The 21,443-nt window shown below is 33.5% G+C and overlaps 1 protein-coding gene across 1 annotated transcript; it reads left to right on the forward strand.

Annotated features, from left to right (window-relative positions):
- Positions 1 to 3,617: 3,617 nt before the first annotated feature.
- On the forward strand, positions 3,618 to 17,865 carry CSN3 (casein kappa). The gene is made up of 5 exons (XM_003898807.5): positions 3,618 to 3,858; positions 6,000 to 6,061; positions 9,027 to 9,059; positions 12,878 to 13,373; positions 15,482 to 17,865. The coding sequence occupies exons 2-4, from the start codon at positions 6,008 to 6,010 to the stop codon at positions 13,337 to 13,339; spliced, it is 549 nt and encodes a 182-aa protein (XP_003898856.1). The 5' UTR covers positions 3,618 to 3,858; positions 6,000 to 6,007; the 3' UTR covers positions 13,340 to 13,373; positions 15,482 to 17,865.
- Positions 17,866 to 21,443: the final 3,578 nt, after the last annotated feature.

The raw sequence follows: 21,443 nt of genomic DNA on the forward strand, positions 1-21,443 counted from the left end.
AAAAGTTTTACCAGTCAGAAAAATGAATCACCATGCCAAGAGTTGCTAAAATATTGAGTGGGAAAAATATCTAACAGCTCCCATTAGATTTGGCTACACAGAGATCGTCATTGATCTGGCTGTTTATTTTGAATGGTAACAAGAATGACAAGAATGAAGTAAACATAGGACAGGATTATAGGGGTCTTGGGATCATGTTGGAGAAATAACACTTTACATAAATTGATTATCCTTTGTATTTTTAAACCTTTATATTTTAATGGTTTCAGAAATCTTTGCACCCTAAAACTTACTGAGGAATAAATTAATGTGTGTGTTAATGCTAAAGTCATAATGACACTCACTTTAGGCTCCAGATGACATACAATGTCTCCTCACAATCTTAAAATAGTCTTTCTGTAAGTGTTCAGGAGAAAACACTATCTCCTTAGAAAATCTCCTCAAACAGAGATTGTGGCTGTCTATTATACTCCCAAAAGTACTTTGTTTCTAATACAAACAGTTTGTATGTGCATCGTTTGTTTAACAGAAGTGGCTACAGGAGAGTAAAATTTTGATATTCCACTTTGCTCTAGTTTGTTGACCATTTTTAAGAGCATCGTACGCTATTTTTTCCATAGTTTTTACATATAGCAAAGATTTTTGAAGCATACAAATTTCTACACTAAAGTATCAATTTTCAGATGCCTTACTAATCCTATGGAAAGCTGTGTTTGTCATTTACATTGCAGCTACTGTTACAGACATTATTGTACTTCAAGAACAAAATAGAGTGTTGAGGTCAGCCTGGTACTAATGAAGTGGCCGATAAATAAAATGAGACAGAAAAAATAAAACTACATGCATATAAATACCTTCAAAGGAAGATAAAATAGACATGATGTACATTTCAAATGTAAGAAACATTAACAGAGTAACAAGAAGTTGTTACTAATAAAAGAGTGTATATGAGTCAATAATCATCATGTCACTTATTGCAAAATGTTTTTGTTTATAATGCCAGTATGGCGATTCCTCAAGGATCTAGAACTAGATGTACCATATGACCCAGCCATCCCATTACTGGGTATATACCCAAAGTATTATAAATTATGCTGCTATAAAGACACATGCACACGTATGTTTATTGCAGCACTATTCACAATAGCAAAGACTTGGAATCAACCCAAATGTCCATCAGTGACAGATTGGATTAAGAAAATGTGGCACATATACACCATGGAATACTATGCAGCCGTAAAAAAGGATGAGTTTGTGTCCTTTGTAGGGACATGGATGCAGCTGGAAACCATCATTCTTAGCAAACTATCACAAGAACAGAAAACCAAACACCGCATGTTCTCACTCATAGGTGGGAACTGAACAATAAGATCACTTGGACTCAGGAAGGGGAACATCACACACCGGGGCCTATCATGGGGAGGGGGGAGCGGGGAGGGATTGCATTGGGAGTTATACCTGATGTAAATGACGAGTTGATGGGTACAGCACACCAACATGGCACAAGTTGTTTGTTACATATGTAACAAACCTGCACGTTATGCACATGTACCCTACAACTTAAAGTATAATAATAATAAATAAATTTTAAAAAAAATAATAAAATAAAATAAAGTAAAATAAAAAAAAAATGTGAACTTATGTACCCACAATAGCCTCTTACCCAGTCCCACTGTGTGAATGGTGGTATGAATATACACTGATTATCAGGACCTAAACAAAGGGAAGTTGCAGCTGGACTGAGAAGCCTGTTGGTTCTCTTCCCATAATCCAGGGATATTCCAGCATCAGGCCATGCCCCCTATTGATGGATGCATAACTAGATAAAGACTGATGGATTCGTTCCAAATTGTAAACACTCTCAGTTTGGAGGCCTTGTTCAGCACTATTGCAGCTTCCTTGGAGATTTCAGATCAGGAGAGTTCTGATCATCCTTTTGCTTCTCTTTGGAAAACACAAGAGCATTGGATAGCTCCATTATAGAATCCACCTAGTTCATCTACTCCAGTCACTCAAAACACTTTCACTAAGATTGCCTTAGATCAGTAGGTATGGGAAATATCCAATGTTACCAGTATTCAAGTAAATTTTAGACTACGAGCTCCACAAGAACAGAGATGTTTACCTGCTTTGGTTACTAATTTATCCCTACTGCCTGAAGCAGTACCTGAAATAAAGTATGTGCTCAAAGAATAATGTCCAGTACCTAAAATAATGTGTGTGCTCAAATAGTAATGTCCAGTTTTGCAAAGCCCCACAAAAGCTACATTAGTGTTTGAAGTGAATGGATGATACCATGGTAAACATGTTTTTATCTTAGTGGGAGAAAAGATTATTAGCACTCTCAGGTGTTCTTAAAATATATTTTCCTGTGAAAACAATGCCTTCAGAAGTGTTCTGAGTGTCTGCTACTTGTAAGTTAAATAATTCAATACTCAACTGAAAAATCATTAACACTCATGATTTTAAATCAATGGCTGAGAAATTACTATGTGAAATAGAACACCTTCAAAATTTAGGAATGACCAGATCATAGTCTTTCAACCATGGACCCTGAGAATCAAAGGAAAACACTGTGACTAAATAGTTCAGATAGAATGGCTGGTGTTATTACTTTAGCAACTTGGTTTAGCAATTTTAAATTCTGTCATCTCTTTTTGAACTGCAAAAACCAACTATTCTGAGAAACAGAAAATCTCATTTTACTCTGTGTAATCCAAATAAGTATTCTACGGTTTAGAATATTGTTCCTAACTTTCTAAGACATGCAACAGTTCTAAGAAACAGATAGGAACATAGACATAACTACAATGCTGATATTATTTCTTGTTTGTGTTCTGGCAGTCTTACATTAATTCCTGTAAGTTCCTCAATCTGGTCAGTTCTTCACAGCCAAAATGAAGTCACAGTTAACATTATTTCTTGAGAAAAACAAGTAAAAGAAAATAATTCTTTCCTGAATTATCTAAACAAAATTTTTGTTTAGCTATTTTTTGCCAAAATATTCACAATGTCAGTGGGTTTGTGATGTATGCTCTAAGTCAAAATGACTTTCCTTAAAACAGAACAAATATCTCCAATTCAATAATTTAATAATGTTTTTTCAAAATGGTTCACCTATATTAATGAAATTTAAAATCTTAAAAATGTTTATTCATAAGAAAATAATAAATCACTAAGTATGTAGTCAATGCATATGGGAGAAAATGTGCTGCAGCTCAAATGCAAATAGTTCCCCGCTTTACACCGATTAAAATGTTTCATATACGGGTTTTATCTTTATAAGGAGGTGCTCTTGGGTATGTGTGAGATGGCCAATTATTTAATTTTTAAAAATCAATAATTGTAATTCTGGAAGGAAGAAGACCAACCACAGTCTATACCAGATGCAGTATCACTTGAAATCCAGGTTCTTAAACTAAAAGAAACAATTAAAATGTGAAAGTATTGTGACTATTTTTCATTTCAACAGCAGTTTTAAGTTCAAATAGATAGGATAAATTGAATAAGAATACAATTAATATTTTTTAAAATTCTTCTATATTTCTTTATAAAACAAAAAAGATTATTTAAAAAGATATGAATACACTTTTTTCAAGCTTTATGAGTGATGACTTTACATCCTTCTCTGCATTTCATTAAAAAGGATTGACCCAAAGGTGACCCTGCTGTCATCAAATCTTTCCTTTCTGTCATCATCTTATTGGGTAAAAAGTAGGAGGGAAACAGAATAGCGTGACTCAAGGTACTAATATCCTTTCATTGGTCTGGTCTTCAGTTATTTATCTTGGGTCTTCTCTGCAGCTGACAAGCCAACTCAACCTACTACCAACCAAGACCTGACTGGCACGAGGAAAGGTAATGCTGCTGAAACACCTGAGAAAAGAAAGTGATTATTTTCACAGTAGTTAGTTGGGACATCACCATAGTTATTTCAGAATCACATTTTCTTCCTTTTAGTTATTGTTAAGCTTGAATATGACCTAGCATCACTTTAAAATTAATTTCTAACCTAAACCTAAGTTCTGGATGGTGTTATGATCAAATTTATTTTTAACTTTAATCTGGGTTCCAGTCGAATTCTGACACCAGCTAAATCATAGTAGACATTGTGAATTCCGAACAAAAAAGGCGTTTAACATATTCCTACAGACAAACGTTGAGAGTTAATTCCTCAGGAAGTTGGACTCATGATAATAATCGCAATTGATCCCTTAATAACTTTCAAATTTTATTTCTATAAAAGTCATAATTTTATGTGTTATGGAATAATTATTTTTTTTAAAACATGCCTTTCAAATACTCATGAAAGCTGTATAACTCTACCATTTCACAAACTATTTCTTCTTACCAAGTGATGAGGGCAAATGCAAATGTAGCTGATATGCAAACTATGGTCTTATCTCTGTAATTTTTGTTTGTGCCAAAAACAAATTACTATCATTTTATAGAATATTTTCTTTTGTTTACATATCATTTTACTGTGTGAATTGATAAGGGGTCTGTGATTCATCATGAAAATATTTTCAGTCTATAATCCTAAAAGATCACTAGCAAGTGAAGCATTAATAAGGAGCTTGATCCCACTTAAAGAAATGCGAGTTTTCTTAGATTGTTCAAATTGATTACAAATGAGTTCCATCGAATGGAAATTGGATGACATCGTATGGGCAGTTTTGAAGTCACTTCAGTAGACAGCCTTCCTAATCTTTATTGCCTGAGAATCAGACGCTAATGGAGTACAATGTGCTTTCTATCCCCTATCTGAGACTTTAATTCTGTGAATCTTTTTTGTAAAGTTCAAGTTTGTGGTGATTTAAGTTTATATGAGCATATCAATAACAATAGCTGCAACAAGATGAAGTTAGTAATTACTTCCTAAACATAATATATACTTAAATATAAAAAGTTTGGGGTATCATATATTATTATTGTCTAAAAAGATGATTTATTAAAAATCAAATAAGAAGGTATGACACTGTATATACTCTTTTAGAAAAATAAGGTTAATTTATTTCTTTAAATATTTTAGTCAAAGCCACTGTATCATCTCTATATTTCCTATTAAAACACTCGAGTTAATCATAGCAGTTATGATTATTAGAGAAGCATGTTATAAAGAAAACAGTTTCATAACCCTCCACTTCCTGTTCCATCCTACATACTTCTGTTGGATTGATCATGGAATTATAGAATTTTAGAAATCTCTAAGTTCAAACCCTAGTTTTACAGGTAAAAAAATGTAAAGCCCAGGAAAGGGAAATCACTTGATCAAAGTTACAGAGGTAGAGAACTCTGGTCTAGAACTCAGTCCTCCAAAAAATGTATAGTCATACACTTTCTAGTCCGAAAACAATCAATTGTTTTCTGTTGTTTATAAAGCCATGCCTAGCTTTTTCACCCATCATTAACTTAAAGGTGTTTACTTTTTCTGCTCTAAACTTTCCTTCCAATCTTGTATTTCTCTTCTCATACAAGATTCCAATCAAATGTTCATGGTGATTCTCAAGACTTTCTCCTCTACTTGAAATACTTCTCTCCCTATTAAACCCTGCATAGGCAAGCCTCATCTGTATGTCATTTTCCCACACAAAGACTGCTGCTTCTCTTAACTGAAACTTTTATTAGTAGAAAACCACTTTTGTGGCATTTTCTACTTTTTTCCCTCTTACAGTTATTCGTGTATATTTCAACACTCTCCCTAAAATTGATGCTACTCATTGGCAAGGCCTGCATCATATTTACCTTGATAATCTCAACATTTGACATAGTAATGATAATTTTATAATTCCATTAATGCTGTCAAAAATTAAATTCAGAAATTTTTTTACTCCAAGTTTGAGTTTTTACATTCTTTTGTTAAAATAAATTTTTCACATTGGCTAAATCTACCTGTAAATCTGGCTTTTTTTCTTAATCAAAGCAAACATTGTATTCAAGTCACTCCTAAAATTCTAGTAACAAATTCTTCTAAATTAATTTTTTAAATGTATCTTTAGGTGCAATAATGAAGAGTTTTCTTCTAGTTGTGAATGTCCTGGCATTAACCCTGCCTTTTTTGGTAAGTTAATTTCATCTAACCAGTTTGTACTGACTTTAAGAAATTTTTATTTAAGGGCTCTAACTATTCAAATTTCTAAATACAGTTATACTTCATAGACCAAAATATCTACAAACTTGTTATATTTTAAGGTTAATTTTTTAAATATTATTTCTATTATAAAATCAAAGTCATGTTCTTTTGGATATCTGTTTAGTTCTGTGAAATAAAGTATAATAATAAAAAAAAAAGAAATCACAGTTAATCATATATAGGAAACTTTTAATATTCTCATACTATAGAGGAAATACATTCTGTGGGGAAAACAATACTGAAAACATTTTAAAATTATAAATGCATTAAAGATAATTCAGAAAGAATAACTACAGAAATCATAGGCCGGGAATCAGAAATTATTTTAATTAAGTTCGTATCTCACCCAGACTCCAATGTCTTTATGGAAACAAAATCCTTCAAAGGTCAACTTTGGTTAAGCTTTTTCACAAGTTTCAAAGACCTTGATACTTCTGCCTTTAATATTCGAATCATTATCTTTTGTTACATTCTTCTCCATTATGTCAATTGACTGACCTCTTTCCAGGGATCCGTGGCCATAAACAGCTTGAAGGTTTGCAGGCATTATCTTGAATTATATGCAATGTTTTAAGGCTACTGGACCTAGAAAAAGTTCTGTTTTTGTCTTTTAATTTTTTGACTTGTTTTTATTGTTGTTTTGGCTATTGCTTCTTTTCATTTTCATGTTCATCTGGGGATTCTAGGCACTCACAAAGGAGGCAAGCATAATAATGGTATATGTCCACCTCCTGGATTGTAAAATTTTGGGGAACACTAGTCCTTGTTCTGTAAATCTCTGTAATATTTATTTATTATTAAGTTTAGACTTGCTTTTAAGTTAACATCTATTAATTAATTCTATTATCTGCATGTTGTGCCTATGTATAACATGTCTATTAACTCTATTAGGTCAATTCTTGGAGTCAAAATTACCTTTTAAAACTTTGAGTTCTACAACTCAGATACTTTGTGGCCACCTGAACATTTAGAACTTAGGTTTTCTCTTTGAGTAATAGGGCTTAAAGTTTAAATCATAAAATGAACCACAAATAACTGCTGCATAGCAACCTGTTCCTGAGCTACCTGAGCCGGATTTGTCTTTCGTACATTCCTTCCCATTTTCACAAAGGCTTCAGGCCTCAGGGACATGAACAAATATACAGAAAAAAATAATTTAAGTTTATTGATTTTACCATTCAATCTTATGAGTAGTCAAATTTATACAAATTAAAACATCAATGTGATACCATGTTTTATGTACTATTTTATCCCTTCCCTCAAAATAAAAAGTTAGATAATATTTTACTAGCAATTATGTACTAAACTGCATAAATACATAGCCTATTGGTGACATTTTTAATTTGGCACAAATTTTCTGTACCACAATTTGATAATTTCTATCAAAGAATCGCTGAAAACTAATGACATTTGTGAAAAATCTTTTTAAGGTATTAATGAAAATTATTAAAAAGGCCACTGGTATACAGATGTTAATCATCTGTCTGTTTATAATTAAAATTTTATCTTAATAGATAACAATAAGAAATAAACATTTCATGACATAATCTTTGACAACTTAGTTATCAACTATAAAAATGTAGGTATGAAACCTATGATATAAATTTAAAAAAAATGAGATACCACATTTCTTATAAAAACGCAGGATACTTTTTAGACAAGCATATACCAGGAATACATAGCATAGGTTGATATTGCATTAAGGTCCAGATTGTCAGAATTTTTTAAAGTATACTTTCTATAATATTCATATTACTTTTTTTTTTTTTTTTTTTTTTAATTTTTGGAGATAAGAGTCTCACTCTGTCACCCAGGCTGGAGTGCAGTGGTACGATCTTGGCTTACTGCAACCTCTGCCTCCCAGGATCAAGCAATTCTCCTGCCTCAGCCTCCTGAGTAGCTGGGACTACAAGCTCCCACCACCATGCCCAGTTTATTTTTGTATTTTTAGTAGAGGCAGGGTTTCACCATGTTGGCCAAGCTGGTCTTGAACTCCTCACCTCAGATGATCCACCCACCTCTGCCTCCCAAGGTGCTGGGATTACACAGTGAGACACCATGCCCGGACTCATATTACTTCTTTACATTTTAAACTAATGATTTAATATATTTAAAGAAAAGCAAGTCTTTGTCTTAAAGCAAGGAAACTTTATTACCTTCTCAAATTTCTGATTTTCTATACTCACACCTTCCAAAAGGTTTCTAGAGTCATTTTATGCCCAACGAATACATGTGTAATGTCCTAAACCAGAACTGCCAGTTTAAAACTATTTAATATTATACCTCCTTTCAAAAGTTTCTAAAAGCTTTGGAGTTTTTAGTTTTATAAATACATGTCCATAAAATTGTGTTCTCACTCCTGATTCTCTAAATATGTCACAATTCAAAACTAAGAAAAGCACTATAAAAACAAATGAAAGATGGTATTTAAAACACTTATTTATATGTCAAGGTTATGCAAGAGGCAATATTTTAAATCTTCTAAGTAAACCTTATGAATCATCTTAGTATGAGAGCAGAGAAAGGAAAAAAGGCTCAATACTCCTCTAATTTTTAACAATGTATATTTAATAAAGACTGAATAGAAATTATTCATACTTTGCATTTAAGTGTATTGTGTATTTGCTGGCATGGCGGTCAGATGACTAGATTTTTCCCACAGTGACTTTTTCATTCTAGGTGGTTATATTTAAAGACAATATAAACATGAAGTTTATTATTACTAATCAGTTACACTACTGTTGCTTCTTAAGTAGTTCAACAAGCCTCATAGATCAATCATGAAAAATGTTTTAAAAAATAAAAAGAAAACATATTTTGCCTTTAACGCAAAATTTTATTTAACTGATTTAAGTCTTCCTTTTTTTTTGTTACTTCTTCTGGAACTCCCCAGGCTGCAGAGGTTCAAAACCAGAAACAACCAGCAGTAAGTCTATTTCAATTATTTCTATTAGAGGCATGAACTGCAAAATATATTCTGTAAAGGTCAGTCATACTACAGATGCCTTCTGTCTAAAACTTAAATATTTCATCTCATTAAATAATCTAATAATATTTCCAAAATTCATTTCAGCAAAAGGTGATATGAATCAACATTGACGTTCTAGCTGAAAGTTTTGTTTTCTTATATAACCTGTCATGTATCTTTGGTTTTCAGGTATATTTCACAATATGAGAAAACTCTTTCAGCATTTCATATTGGAAAAAAATGAAAACATAAGTAAAGCTTAATATTTCCCCTTTCCACTTTTTAAGACAAGGAAAGGTCCTTCTCTGACCCCTCCTAGAATACTTCTCATACATCTATATTTACTTCCCCTTTTGTTCCCCACATATGTTTGAATACATTAAATATATCTCATTTTAGGAGTTTGCTTTGTAGTATAATTTTGCTGATTTATTTCTATTTATATGGAAAGGTCTACCAATGAATTTTTATGACAAATTTTTAAACAGAGGAACGTAGTTATAGACAATTCTTTTTTTAAAACATACCCTAAGTTCTAGGGTACATGTGCACAGCATGCAGATTTGTTACATATGTATACATGTGCCATGTTGGTGTGCTGCATCCATTAACTCATCATTTACATTAGGTATATCTCCTAATGCTATCCCTCCTCCCTCCCCCCACCCCATGACAGGTCCCCAGTGTGTGATGTTCCCCTTCCTGTGTCCAAGTGTTCTCATTGTTCAATTTCCACCTATGAGTGAGAACATGCGGTGTTTGGCTTTTTGTCCTTGTGATAGTTTGCTGAGAATGATGGTTTCCACCTTCACCCATGTCCCTACAAAGGGCATGAACTCATCCTTTTGATGGTTGCATAGTATTCCGTGGTGTATATGTGCCACATTTTCTTAATCCAGTCTATCATTGATGGATATTTGGGTTGGTTCCAAGTCTTTGCTATTGTGAATAGTGCTGCAATAAACATACGCGTGCATGTGTCTTTATAACAGTATGATTTATAACCCTTTGGGTATATACCCAGCAATGGGATGGCTGGGTCAAATGGTATTTCTAGCTCTAGATCCTTGAGGAATTGCCACACTGTCTTCCACAATGGTTGAACTAGTTTACAGTCCCACCAACAGTGTAAAAGTGTTCCTATTTCTCCACATCCTCTCCAGCACCTGTTGTTTCCCGACTTTTCAATGATCACCATTCTAACCGGTGTGAGATGGTATCTCATTGTGGTTTTGATTCACATTTCTCTGATAACCAGTGATGATGAGCATTTTTTTCATGTGTCTGTTGACTGCATGAATGTCTTCTTTTGAGAAGTTCATATCCTTCGCCCACTTTTTGATGGGGTTGTTTTTTTCTTGTAAATTTCAGTTCTTTGTAGATGCTGGATATTAGCCCTTTGTCAGATGAGTAGATTGCAAAAATTTTCTCCCATTCTGTAGGTTGCCTGTTCACTCTGATGGTAGTTCCTTTTGCTGTGCAGAAGCTCTTTAGTTTAATTATATCCCATTGGTCAATTTTGGTTTTTGTTGCCATTGCTTTTTGTGTTTTAGACATGAAGTTCTTGCCCATGTCTATGTTCTGAATGGTATTGCGTAGGTTTTCTTCTGGGGTTTTCATGGTTTTAGGTCTAACATTTAAGTCTTTAATCCATTTTGAATTAATTTTTGTACAAGGTGTAAGGAAGGGATCCAGTTTCAGCTTTCTACATATCGTTAGCCAATTTTCCCAGCACCATTTATTAAATAGGGAGTCCGTTCCTCATTTCTTGTTTTTGTCAGGTTTGTCAAAAATCAGATGGTTGTAGATGTGTTGTGTTATTTCTGAGGTCTCTGTTCTGTTCCATTGGTCTAGATCTCTGTTTTGGTATCAGTACAATGCTGTTTTCTTTACTGTAGCCTTGTAGTATAGTTTGAAGTCAGGTAGCATGATGCCTCCAGCTTTGTTCTTTTCACTTAGGATTGTCTTGGCAATGCGGGGTCTTTTTCAAGTCCATATCAACTTTAAAGTAGTTTTTTTTCAATTCTGTGAAGAAAGTCATTGGTAGCTTGATGGGGATGGCAGTGAATCTATAAATAACCTTGGGCAGTATGGCCATTTTCACAACATTGATTCTTCCTATCCATGAGCATGGAATGTTCTTCCATTTGTTTGTGTCCTCTTTTATTTTGTTGAGCAGTGGATTTTAGTTCTCCTTGAAGAGGTCCTTCACATCCCTTGTAAGTTGGATTCCTAGGTATTTTATTCTCTTTGAAGCTATTGTGAATGGGAGTTCATTCATGATTTGGCTCTCTGTTTGTCTGTTATTGGTGTATAAGAATGCTTGTGATTTTTGCACATTGATTTTGTATCCTGAGACTTTGCTGAAGGTGCTTATCAGCTTAAGAAGATTTGGGGCTGTGATCATGGGGTTTTCTAAATATACAATCATGTCATCTGCTAATAGGGACAATTTGACTTCCTCTTCTCCTAACTGAATACCCTTTATTTCTTTCTCCTTCCTGATTGCCCTGGCCAGAACTTCCAACATTATTTTGAATAGGAGTAGTGAGAGAGGACATCCCTTTCTTGCGCCAGTTTTCAAAGGGAATGCTTCCAGTTTTTACCCATTTAATATGCTATTGACTGTGGGTTCATCATAAATAGCTCTTATTATTGTGAGATGTGTCCCATCAATACCTAATTAATATTGAGAGTTTTTAGCACGAAGGGCTGTTGAATTTTGTCAAAGGTCCTTTCTGCATCTATTGAGAAGAGCAACTCCAAGACACATACTTGTCAGATTCATCAAAGTTTAAATGAAGGAAAAAATGTTAAGGGCAGCCAGAGTGAAAGGTCGGGTTACCCACAAAGGGAGGCCCATCAGACTAACAGTGAATCTCTCGGCAGAAACTCTACAAGCCAGAATAGAGTAGGGGTCAATATTCAACATTCTTAAAGAAAAGAATTTTCAGCCCAGAATTGCATATCCGGCCAAACTAAGCTTCATAAGTGAAGGAGAAATAAAATCATTTACAGACAAGCAAATGCTGAGAGATTTCGTCACCACCAGGCCTGCCTTACAAGATCTCCTGAAGGAAGCAGTAAACATGGAAAGGAACTACCAGTACCAGCCACTGCAAAAACATGCCAAATTGTAAAGACCATCCATGCTAAGATATAGACAATTCTTTATCTAATCTTTTGTGAAGAAAATTAAACAAACAAAAAAAAATCCAAAATTCAAATCCAGGAATCACTCCACATCACGTTATATTACTATTCTGCTGTAATTAGTTTAGGAAAAATAAATGTGCTCTTAGGCTAATTTTTAAATAAATAAAATTTGAGATCAATTACAAATATGTGGTGAGAATACATATGTGTGTGTGTGCCATTTTGTGTGTGTCTGCATGTTGTGCTTGCACATAACATGTCCAAGTTCTGAGTGAGATTTTTCTCTGTGTTGTACCTATAATAGCTAACATGTCAGATCACTTTCTATATATGCCAAACTCTGGGCAATATGGTTTACATTATGAATAAACTCATCTAATTTCTTTGAAACAAATATTATATTGATATTATCAAAATAATATTTATAATATTGAAAATCATGAAGTGGAAAGGCAATGTACAAATCAACATCTTATAAAATAATATTGTTGCTGGGTTCCCTACTTCTAATATCTTACTCAATGGCACATACTATATTATTTCAAAAAATGCAGATTTAAGGTATTTCCACATTTGGGTCTATAATAATAATATTCTGTATAATTTATTCTTTTTTGTAGTGCCATGAGAATGGTGAAAGACGGTTCTATCAGAAAACAGCTCCATATGTCCCAATGTATTATGTGCCAAATAGCTATCCTTATTATGGAACCAATTTGTACCAACATAGACCAGCTATAGCAATTAATAATCCATATGTGCCTCGCACATATTATGCAAACCCAGCTGTAGTTAGGCCACATGCCCAAATTCCTCAGCGGCAATACCTACCAAATAGCCACTTACCCACTGTGGTACGTCGCCCAAACCTACATCCATCATTTATTGCCATCCCCCCAAAGAAACTTCAGGATAAAATAATCATCCCTACCATCAATACCATCACTACTGTTGAACCTACACCAGCTCCTACCATTGAACCAACGGTGGACAATGTAGTCACTCCAGAAGATTTTTCAGAGTCCATCATCACGAGCACCCCTGAGACAACCACAGTCTCAGTTACTACACCTACGGCATGAAAACACCAAGGAAATACCAAAGAAGACAACACAGGTAAATGAACAATAAACAAAATGAATAATTCTGACAAGAAGCATGGATTTATGAATACAACCATAAATTCTAAAATAGTACAAATAGATAAACTAAGTGTATTACAGAAGCAGAAAAAACAGGGTACTTACAATTTTACCTTGGTAAACCCATAGCATTGATATACCAGATTCTGTTCCAACTAGAAATTTAAAATAATTTTATTTGACAAAGTGAAAATAATTGGCAACTTTATTATCAAGCTTTTTTATGACAATTGGGACACCCTTAGAATCTAATAGTTTTATTTCATCCTTATTCACACACAAACTATGACAGTAGAGTAAAACAGCAAGTAACACTTTCATGATTTTTATTTCAAAAGTAATTTTAGAAGAAGTTATATAGAATATGGGTTTAAGTAAATTTTAATTCTGTAACAATTCTCTTGCACTCTCATTGTAGTATGAAGAGTGAAAGGAAACGATATGTTTCCATGCATTTCTTTATTTCAGACATCATTTCCAAATGATTCATGAAGTTAAGCCTCTCATATTTCTCCTATTCTAAGATAAACCCATGGAAGAATTATAATGCTTAACTTGAAAAACACATAAATATTAAAAGGATACCTTCAGAACACTGAATGTGATGCAAAATGTTACTATTTATTACTTGGACCAACGGATAATGGTAGAGTTTAAAATAATCTGAAACTTATGAGAAGAATTTAAACAAATAGAATGATTAACAAAGTGAAAAATATCCAAAGAGCGTAAAATACTTTGGGGAGGCTGGGCGTGGTGACTCACGCCTGTAATCATAACACTTTGGGAGGCCGAGGCGGGTGGATCACAAGATCAGGAGATCGAGACCATCCTGGCTAACATGGTGAAACCCCTTCTCTACTAAAAATACAAAAAATTAGCGGGGCTTGGTGGCGGGCGCCTGTAGTTCCAGCTACTCAGGAGGTGAAGCAGGAGAATGGCATGAACCCAGGAGGCAGAGCTTGCAGTGAGCCGAGATCGCGCCACTGCACTCCAGCCTGGGCGACAGAGCGAGACTCCGACTCAAAAAAAATAAAAAATAAAAAAATAAAAAACACACTTTGGGGAGAAAATTGCAAAATTTTGAGTTTCTTTGCAACAAATATTTTCAGTTCATCAGATATTTACATGTTTTATGATCTAAAATACCAGACAATGGTCTGCGATATCATGGGACTACTATTAGCCCAGAAAAGGTTGCTTCTTTCATCTTCTTGCCTAATGACCATAGGCTGGTCATTACTTTCTCTGAATTTTTATTTTCTCATTTCTGGTTGCTATGAGACTCAAGTGAGAATGCACATGTGAAAGGATTTTAAAAACTGATCGATCTGTAAAATGTCATGTATTGGAAAAGATAAAGTAAAATTAATAAATATTAACATTTATTTTTAACCAATATCCTAAGTCTCCACCAAATGATAAAAACTGTGCATAATTATGTCTGTTGATTCCCATAGTGACTATATGAAACAGATATTATTCCTATCTCAAATTTAGGGATAAAAACCAGTAGGACTGAGGACATTAAGTAAATTATCACAGCTAGAACATGCAAATGGGAGGCAAACCAAACCTGTTTAATATCAGACAGTGGGGCTTAATTACTATGTCATTTATTTTTATATGGGCTAACTTGCCAAAAACCAGGAAAAATACACTGTGATTTCCTTAGACTAGCATATGGGTAAAGTGTGTTGTTTAGTTGCTGTTCAACAGGATATCTGTTAAGAAAAAGAGAATAAGAGCTGGTTAGACAGCTGGCTTGTCCTATTTTTGAGAACAAAATAAGAAAATTTTATTAGAGACCACATGAAAGCAAGTTATTTAATAAGTAGTTACATACTTTACTGATGCAAAATGTAAAGAAACATGTAAAAGACAGTTTTTCTGTAAATATTACATGTCTATTATTTTCAGTTTACTATATGGCTATTTTAAATATTTAAATTTAAATATTTAATCTGATTAACTTATGGGATATAGACAAAAAAGAAAAATTATGGAAACTAAATAAATATCTATCATGAGAACTGTTAACACACTATGAATAAATTTCTAAACTATCTTTTTTTTTTATAGGACTTGCTGAAACCAAACGACTACTTCATACTCCTTCAGTCATTTGTCCACCTTCAGTCAATTGAAAATGTGATTTTCACAGATTCAGCTCTTCTCTCCTTACATTTTACATTCATGCCACATTCAATATTTTGATTCTTGCACAATAAAGCCAACTGATTGCAACTGATTCTTTGAGAGGAGTTTGCAAAGGGACCTCAGGGATCTCTGAAACTTTGAAATGCTGACAAATTTAGTGTGAGTTAGAGTACACAAATTTACCTAAAAGCAGAGTTCATAGTTTCATCAGGTTCTCAAAAGTGGTTCATGGTCTGACACTAAGAATTTCTCCTCTAGGATGACATTGGGACCAGAGAAGAGCCAAGCCATAGTGTTCCAATCCAGGGGACTACAGAACGACTCTTGAGAGCCATGGGAACTCTAGAGTTAGCATTAAATTTAAGTGCCCAAATGTATTTCTAACGTTAGTCTAGATTATTCCTAAGAGCAAATTCTGGGCACAGGCAAATTACAAATGTCCACAATTACAAACACAGATACGTTGCAAAATTATAAATGTTGACAGAGACTCTAGACATGCATGACCATATCTCCCCACACTGGAAACCACAGTCTCACATCTGTTCAAACACTCACACACACACATCACATATCAGAAAGCTTCTGGAATTCAGGTATTCCAGTTCGGAAAAACTTGTAAATATTCAAGGTCCAAGGATATGACATAGCTGTTTTCTTAAACAAATATTGCAAGGAAAATCAGGTCACCTTTGTGCTTGGTCATATTTAACATGCCAGAAAAAATAAAACTCACTCAGCCCTTACAAAATGTTTACTGGTCATTTATCTAATCTGCTGTGACTCCCAACAGATGTGCTATTATTAGGATTGATTTACAGTCTTTTACCTGCTCTCTCACTCAAATGGAGAGTCTAACAGAGGCATGGAAGGAATATGACATGGCTAGACCTTATTTGCTATGACCATTAATGATATTATTAATTTCTTGAAAAACAAAGTAAATATGTGGAAAAGGCAAAATTTATATCATTAAAAATCTTATCACCTATTATATACAAGGTATTTCAAGAACACAAACAATAATAATGGCTGATAACAATAAGTAACAAGCAGTTATAAAGTACATAATATTTGCCAATCTTCTATTTGTTTGTATGTATTTACTCATTTAATATGTAGTCATGAACTACATATATTTGTTCTTGTTGTTATTATAAGTGAAAGAGAAATGAAGTAATTTTCCCCATGTGGGGCTGAGATTTGAACTCAAAGTCTTGCTTTAAAGTCCATGCTCTTTAAAAACCGACACATGGAACAGCGTAAAGAACCCATACATAAACCTGAACGTATGCAGTCAACTAATTTTCAGCAAGGGTGCAAAGAAGACACAATAGCAAAATTATAGTCTTTTTAATAAATGGTGCTGGAAAAACTAGATATCACATGCAAAATAATGATATTGGACCCATATGTTACACCATACACAAAAATCTGCTCAAAATGGATAAAAAGTCAATGTAAGATTCGAAACCTTAAAATTGCTAGAAGAATACATAGGGAGAAAGCTCCTTGACATTGGCCTTGGCAAAAATTGTTTTGCATATCACACTAAAAGCTCTGGCTACAAAATCAAAAATAAGTAAATAAACTACATCAAACTAAAAAGCTTCTGCTCAGCAAAGAAAATAATCAACAAAATAAAAAGCCCATATGTTGGGAGAAAATATTTGCAAACCATTTATCTAATAAGGGATTAATATCCAAAATATATAAAGAACTCACATATGAAAGGATGATCAGCATCACTATCAAGAAAATGCAAATCAAAACCACAATAAGATATCACATCACATCTGTTAGGATGACTATTTCAAAAAGACAAGGGATAACAAGTGTTGACAATATGTGGACAAAAGGGAATCTTTGTGCATTGTTGGTGGGAATGTAGATAGGTGCAGCCATTGTGAAAAGCAGTGTGGAGGTGCCTATAGAAAATAAAAATAGAATTAGTGTATGACCCAAAAGACCCTTTACTGGGTATCTACTCAAAGGAAATGAAATCACCCTTCGAAACGATATTTGCACTCTCTTGTTCATTGCAGCATTAGTCATAACAGCCAGTGTGGAAAAAACCTAAGTGTACATCAAGGGACATGGATAAAATATGTTGAAACACACACACACACACACACACACACACACACAAACACACAGGGATATTATTCAGCCTTTAAAAAAAGAAAGAGATTCTGCTATTTGCCACAACATGGATGAACTTTGAAGTTGTAGGACAGAAAGCTAATTTCACTTACATGTGGAATTAAAAAAAAAAAAAACTCTGTCAAATACATAAAAACAGAGAACAAAATGGTAGCTACCAGGGATGGGCCACACTGGAAAGATGTAGGTCAGAGAATACAGAGTTGAATGCAGGATGAATAAGTCTAGAGATCTAATGTACAACAAGAGAACTACAGTTAATAATATTGTATTTTATTTGAGGTTTTTGTTAACATATTTTTGGTGCTCTTGACACACATAAAAATGGTAACATTGTGAAATGATGAAAGTGTTAATTTGCTTGATTGTAGTAACCATAGCACTATGTATATAAAAAATTATGTTGTATACCTTAAATATGTAAAATAAAAAATAAAAAGTCTATGCTATCTTAATCATGTAAAAACTACTATAAAATCATTTTCAATGTAGCAAGTGAAATAAAATGTGAAGCAAAATACTTTGAAACAAGAAAAACATTCTTAATATTGGCTCATATTAATATGATTATGTCTCATTAAATAACATTAATAATGAGTTGCCAAAAGTAATATTTAAGTTAAACACTTACCTCCCAGATATGATGTTAATCCATATTTGCATCAATTGGATTAACTAACTGGAATATGTACTTAATCCCTCAGCTACTATTTTTACATGTTCACAAAATACATTGTTGAGCTGCTTATCTTTGACTTGGATAAATTACTTCGGATGCAAGGATTCATCCAGGTAGAAGTGGTTTGTTACACATGAGAAATTGGGTTGTTGGCACAGAAGAGATCTGATCTGGAGATGGTCACCCGTAGTCATTTACTTCTGTTGATTACTAGTTGATTGCTCACTGTAAATACACCATGTTTCCCTCCCACCTCTAAGACGTCATAGTCAAATGAGATTTAGAAAAACATTTTATTTCTCAATCCTGCAAAATAGCCATATTTGAAAGTTCCCAGGTACTCAGAATCCAGTGCTACATTATATAACAAGTGTTTATATAGCACTTTAAAATGTATAAAGCACTTGTACACATGCTGACCTTTTAATCTTCACCAATAAACTCTTGAAGTAATTTGTTATTGATCCTCATTTTACATATGTGGAAACAACTCCACATGGACAAACATATGGTAGTGAAAATGTATAGGGTTCATATTTGTATAGAATCTGATCAAAGTGTCAGCTCAATATTAGCTGTGTAACTTTGGGCAATAAATATAATGGAAAGTATTATTTATTGGTTTATTGATATACTGTCAGGCTCTATAACAAGGATTTTATAGGTATTTATTTTATATTGCATTCTCTTAGGGAAGTACTATTATTATACTTATGTAGATACGAGGAAACTGAGGCTCAGAGGGATTAAGTAATTTGGTTAAGATAATACTGAGTAGTAGAACTTAGCTTTGAACTCTAGCAATTCAATCCACCAACCCTCATTATCATAACACTAGGACATATAACCTTTACTCTGATTAGAGTATTCAAGGTATTAGAGTACCTTATTATCATTGTCATACCCATTATCATATCACTAGAACATATAACTTTTTATCTGATTAAAGTAATTAAGGTATTAGAGTACCTTATATTAGTTGGCCATTCAATAAATGTTCATTCATTTATCCCTTAACTCCCTAAGTGATATTGCCAAGGACATCTGTTGTCCTTAAGATAAAGTCCACTTTCATAGTCCTGTTGTTTACCTTCCCACTTCATTTCTCTTCATTAGATCATCATGCTATTCACCCCAGTGACTCAAAGACTTCTGTCACTGCTTTAGCTATACCATCACCATCCTCCAGCACTTTTCTGAAGCTGCTCAGATCACCATGATAATTCATAGCATCTAATCAAAATTTGAATCCCTGACTTATATCCTTGAGGAAATAGCTCCTGAACTTCCAAAATCAAGTGATCCACTAATGTGCCACCCAGCATCCTGCCCCTCCCAGCTCTTCTGTCCCTTAATACTCCTTAAACTCGATGATACTGGCCTCTCCACCTCTCCCACCAGGGCTATAAACCCTAGAGACTGTGTTCTGCTCACCACTGTCTCTCCAAGGTGAGGTCTAATAGAGCGTAGCAGCTAAATAAATATCTGTTAAGCAAATAAACAAGGAAAGGAAAAATGGATTGTTGGTGACTAAAGTAGAAATACTAATTTAATTGGATTAAATAGCCTAGGCTTTTCTTACCAAAATCCAGAAAGAAAAAGCAGAGTTGACCTTAACAGTTCACTAGTGATTATGAATCAAAGCTATCAAAGGCAATGATACACTGTCAGGCCAACTTTAAATACAAAAGCAAATTACTCAAATTATATTATCAATCACAGAAATCTGAAAGTGTAAAGAGAGAATGTTTTTATAATTTAATCTCAGTTTTCAAGGAAAGAAAATTGAATGTCAACAGAATGATAAACAAATTGCTATATCAATATTATATGTTATCTTAACTCTAGTTCAATATTTGGAAGAAGATGGTAGCATCTCCTCTTCCTAATCTTCCTAACCTGATATGCTATCATAGTTGCCAGATGTCCATGATATTGGGATAAAGATTATAAAGCTAATAGTCAAGGCTAATGAGCAAAATTATACTTAAAAGATCAAGTGTATTATGTCTATATTTTATTGGCATATACTAAGAAATCCCAGAAACTTTGAAAGGTAAGATTAAACACTTAAATGTTCCCATAAAATAAACATTTTGTATTAATACAGTTATTTTCCATATTAAAAAAATAATTCTTTTGAATCATTCATTACAAAATATCTACAACTATTGTTAGAATGGCTAAGACAAGGACCTTAAATAACAAAATCTTGACATACTTCATGCTATGGAAGCAATAAATTTTAAACTTAACATTTGAAGCCATCATACAAATAATAAAAATGTAGCCAACAAAAAGAATCAGAAATTTATGTCCACACAAAAACTACACAGATGTTTATAGCAACTCTAATTCCTAATTGCCAAAACTCAGAAGCAACCAAGCTATCCTATAGTACGTGAAAGAATAAATAAACTGTGGTACATCCAGACAATGGAATATTATTCATCATTAAAAAGAAATGAGTTATCCGTCCATGAAACGACATGGAAGATCCATAAGTCAATATTACCAAGTGAAAGAAGCCATTCTAATACAGCTACATACTGTGTGATTCCACTATATGACATTCTGATCAAGGCAAAACGATGGAGACAGTAAGAAGATCAGTCATTGCCATGGATTCAATGAGAGGAAGGAATAAATAGGTGGAACACAGAAGATTTTACAGCAGTGAAAACTATTCTGTAAGGTGTTATCATGGATATATGTCATTATACATTTGCAAAAACCCACAGAATGTAAAACACCACAAATGAACCTTAATATAAGTTATAAACTTTGGGTGATCATGAGGTGTCAATGTAAGTTAATCCACTGTAATGAATGTGCCACTCTAGTACAGGATACTGATAATAAAGGAGCCTGGGATAGGGGGCTGAGATAAGGGGTATATGGGAACTCTATGTACTTACCACTCAACTTTTCTGTGAACCTAAAACTGCTTTTGAAAAGTAGTTTTTAAGAAAAAGAAAGAAATGAAAATCAAAATGTGAATAACATCAAAATGGCTATTTCCTATTGTTATCAATTAATATT

Source organism: Papio anubis, chromosome 3 (assembly GCF_008728515.1).
Source record: "Papio anubis isolate 15944 chromosome 3, Panubis1.0, whole genome shotgun sequence".
In the NCBI taxonomy this organism is placed as follows: Eukaryota; Metazoa; Chordata; class Mammalia; order Primates; family Cercopithecidae; genus Papio; species Papio anubis.

Bases quoted from the DNA above. Each gene is read 5' to 3' on its own strand.
- CSN3 (XM_003898807.5), top strand. From the start codon at position 6,008: ATGAAGAGTTTTCTTCTAGTTGTGAATGTCCTGGCATTAACCCTGCCT. The intron at 6,062-9,026 runs GTAAGTTAATTT...GGAACTCCCCAG, and splicing joins CATTAACCCTGCCTTTTTTG to GCTGCAGAGGTTCAAAACCA. The intron at 9,060-12,877 runs GTAAGTCTATTT...TCTTTTTTGTAG, and splicing joins AAAACCAGAAACAACCAGCA to TGCCATGAGAATGGTGAAAG.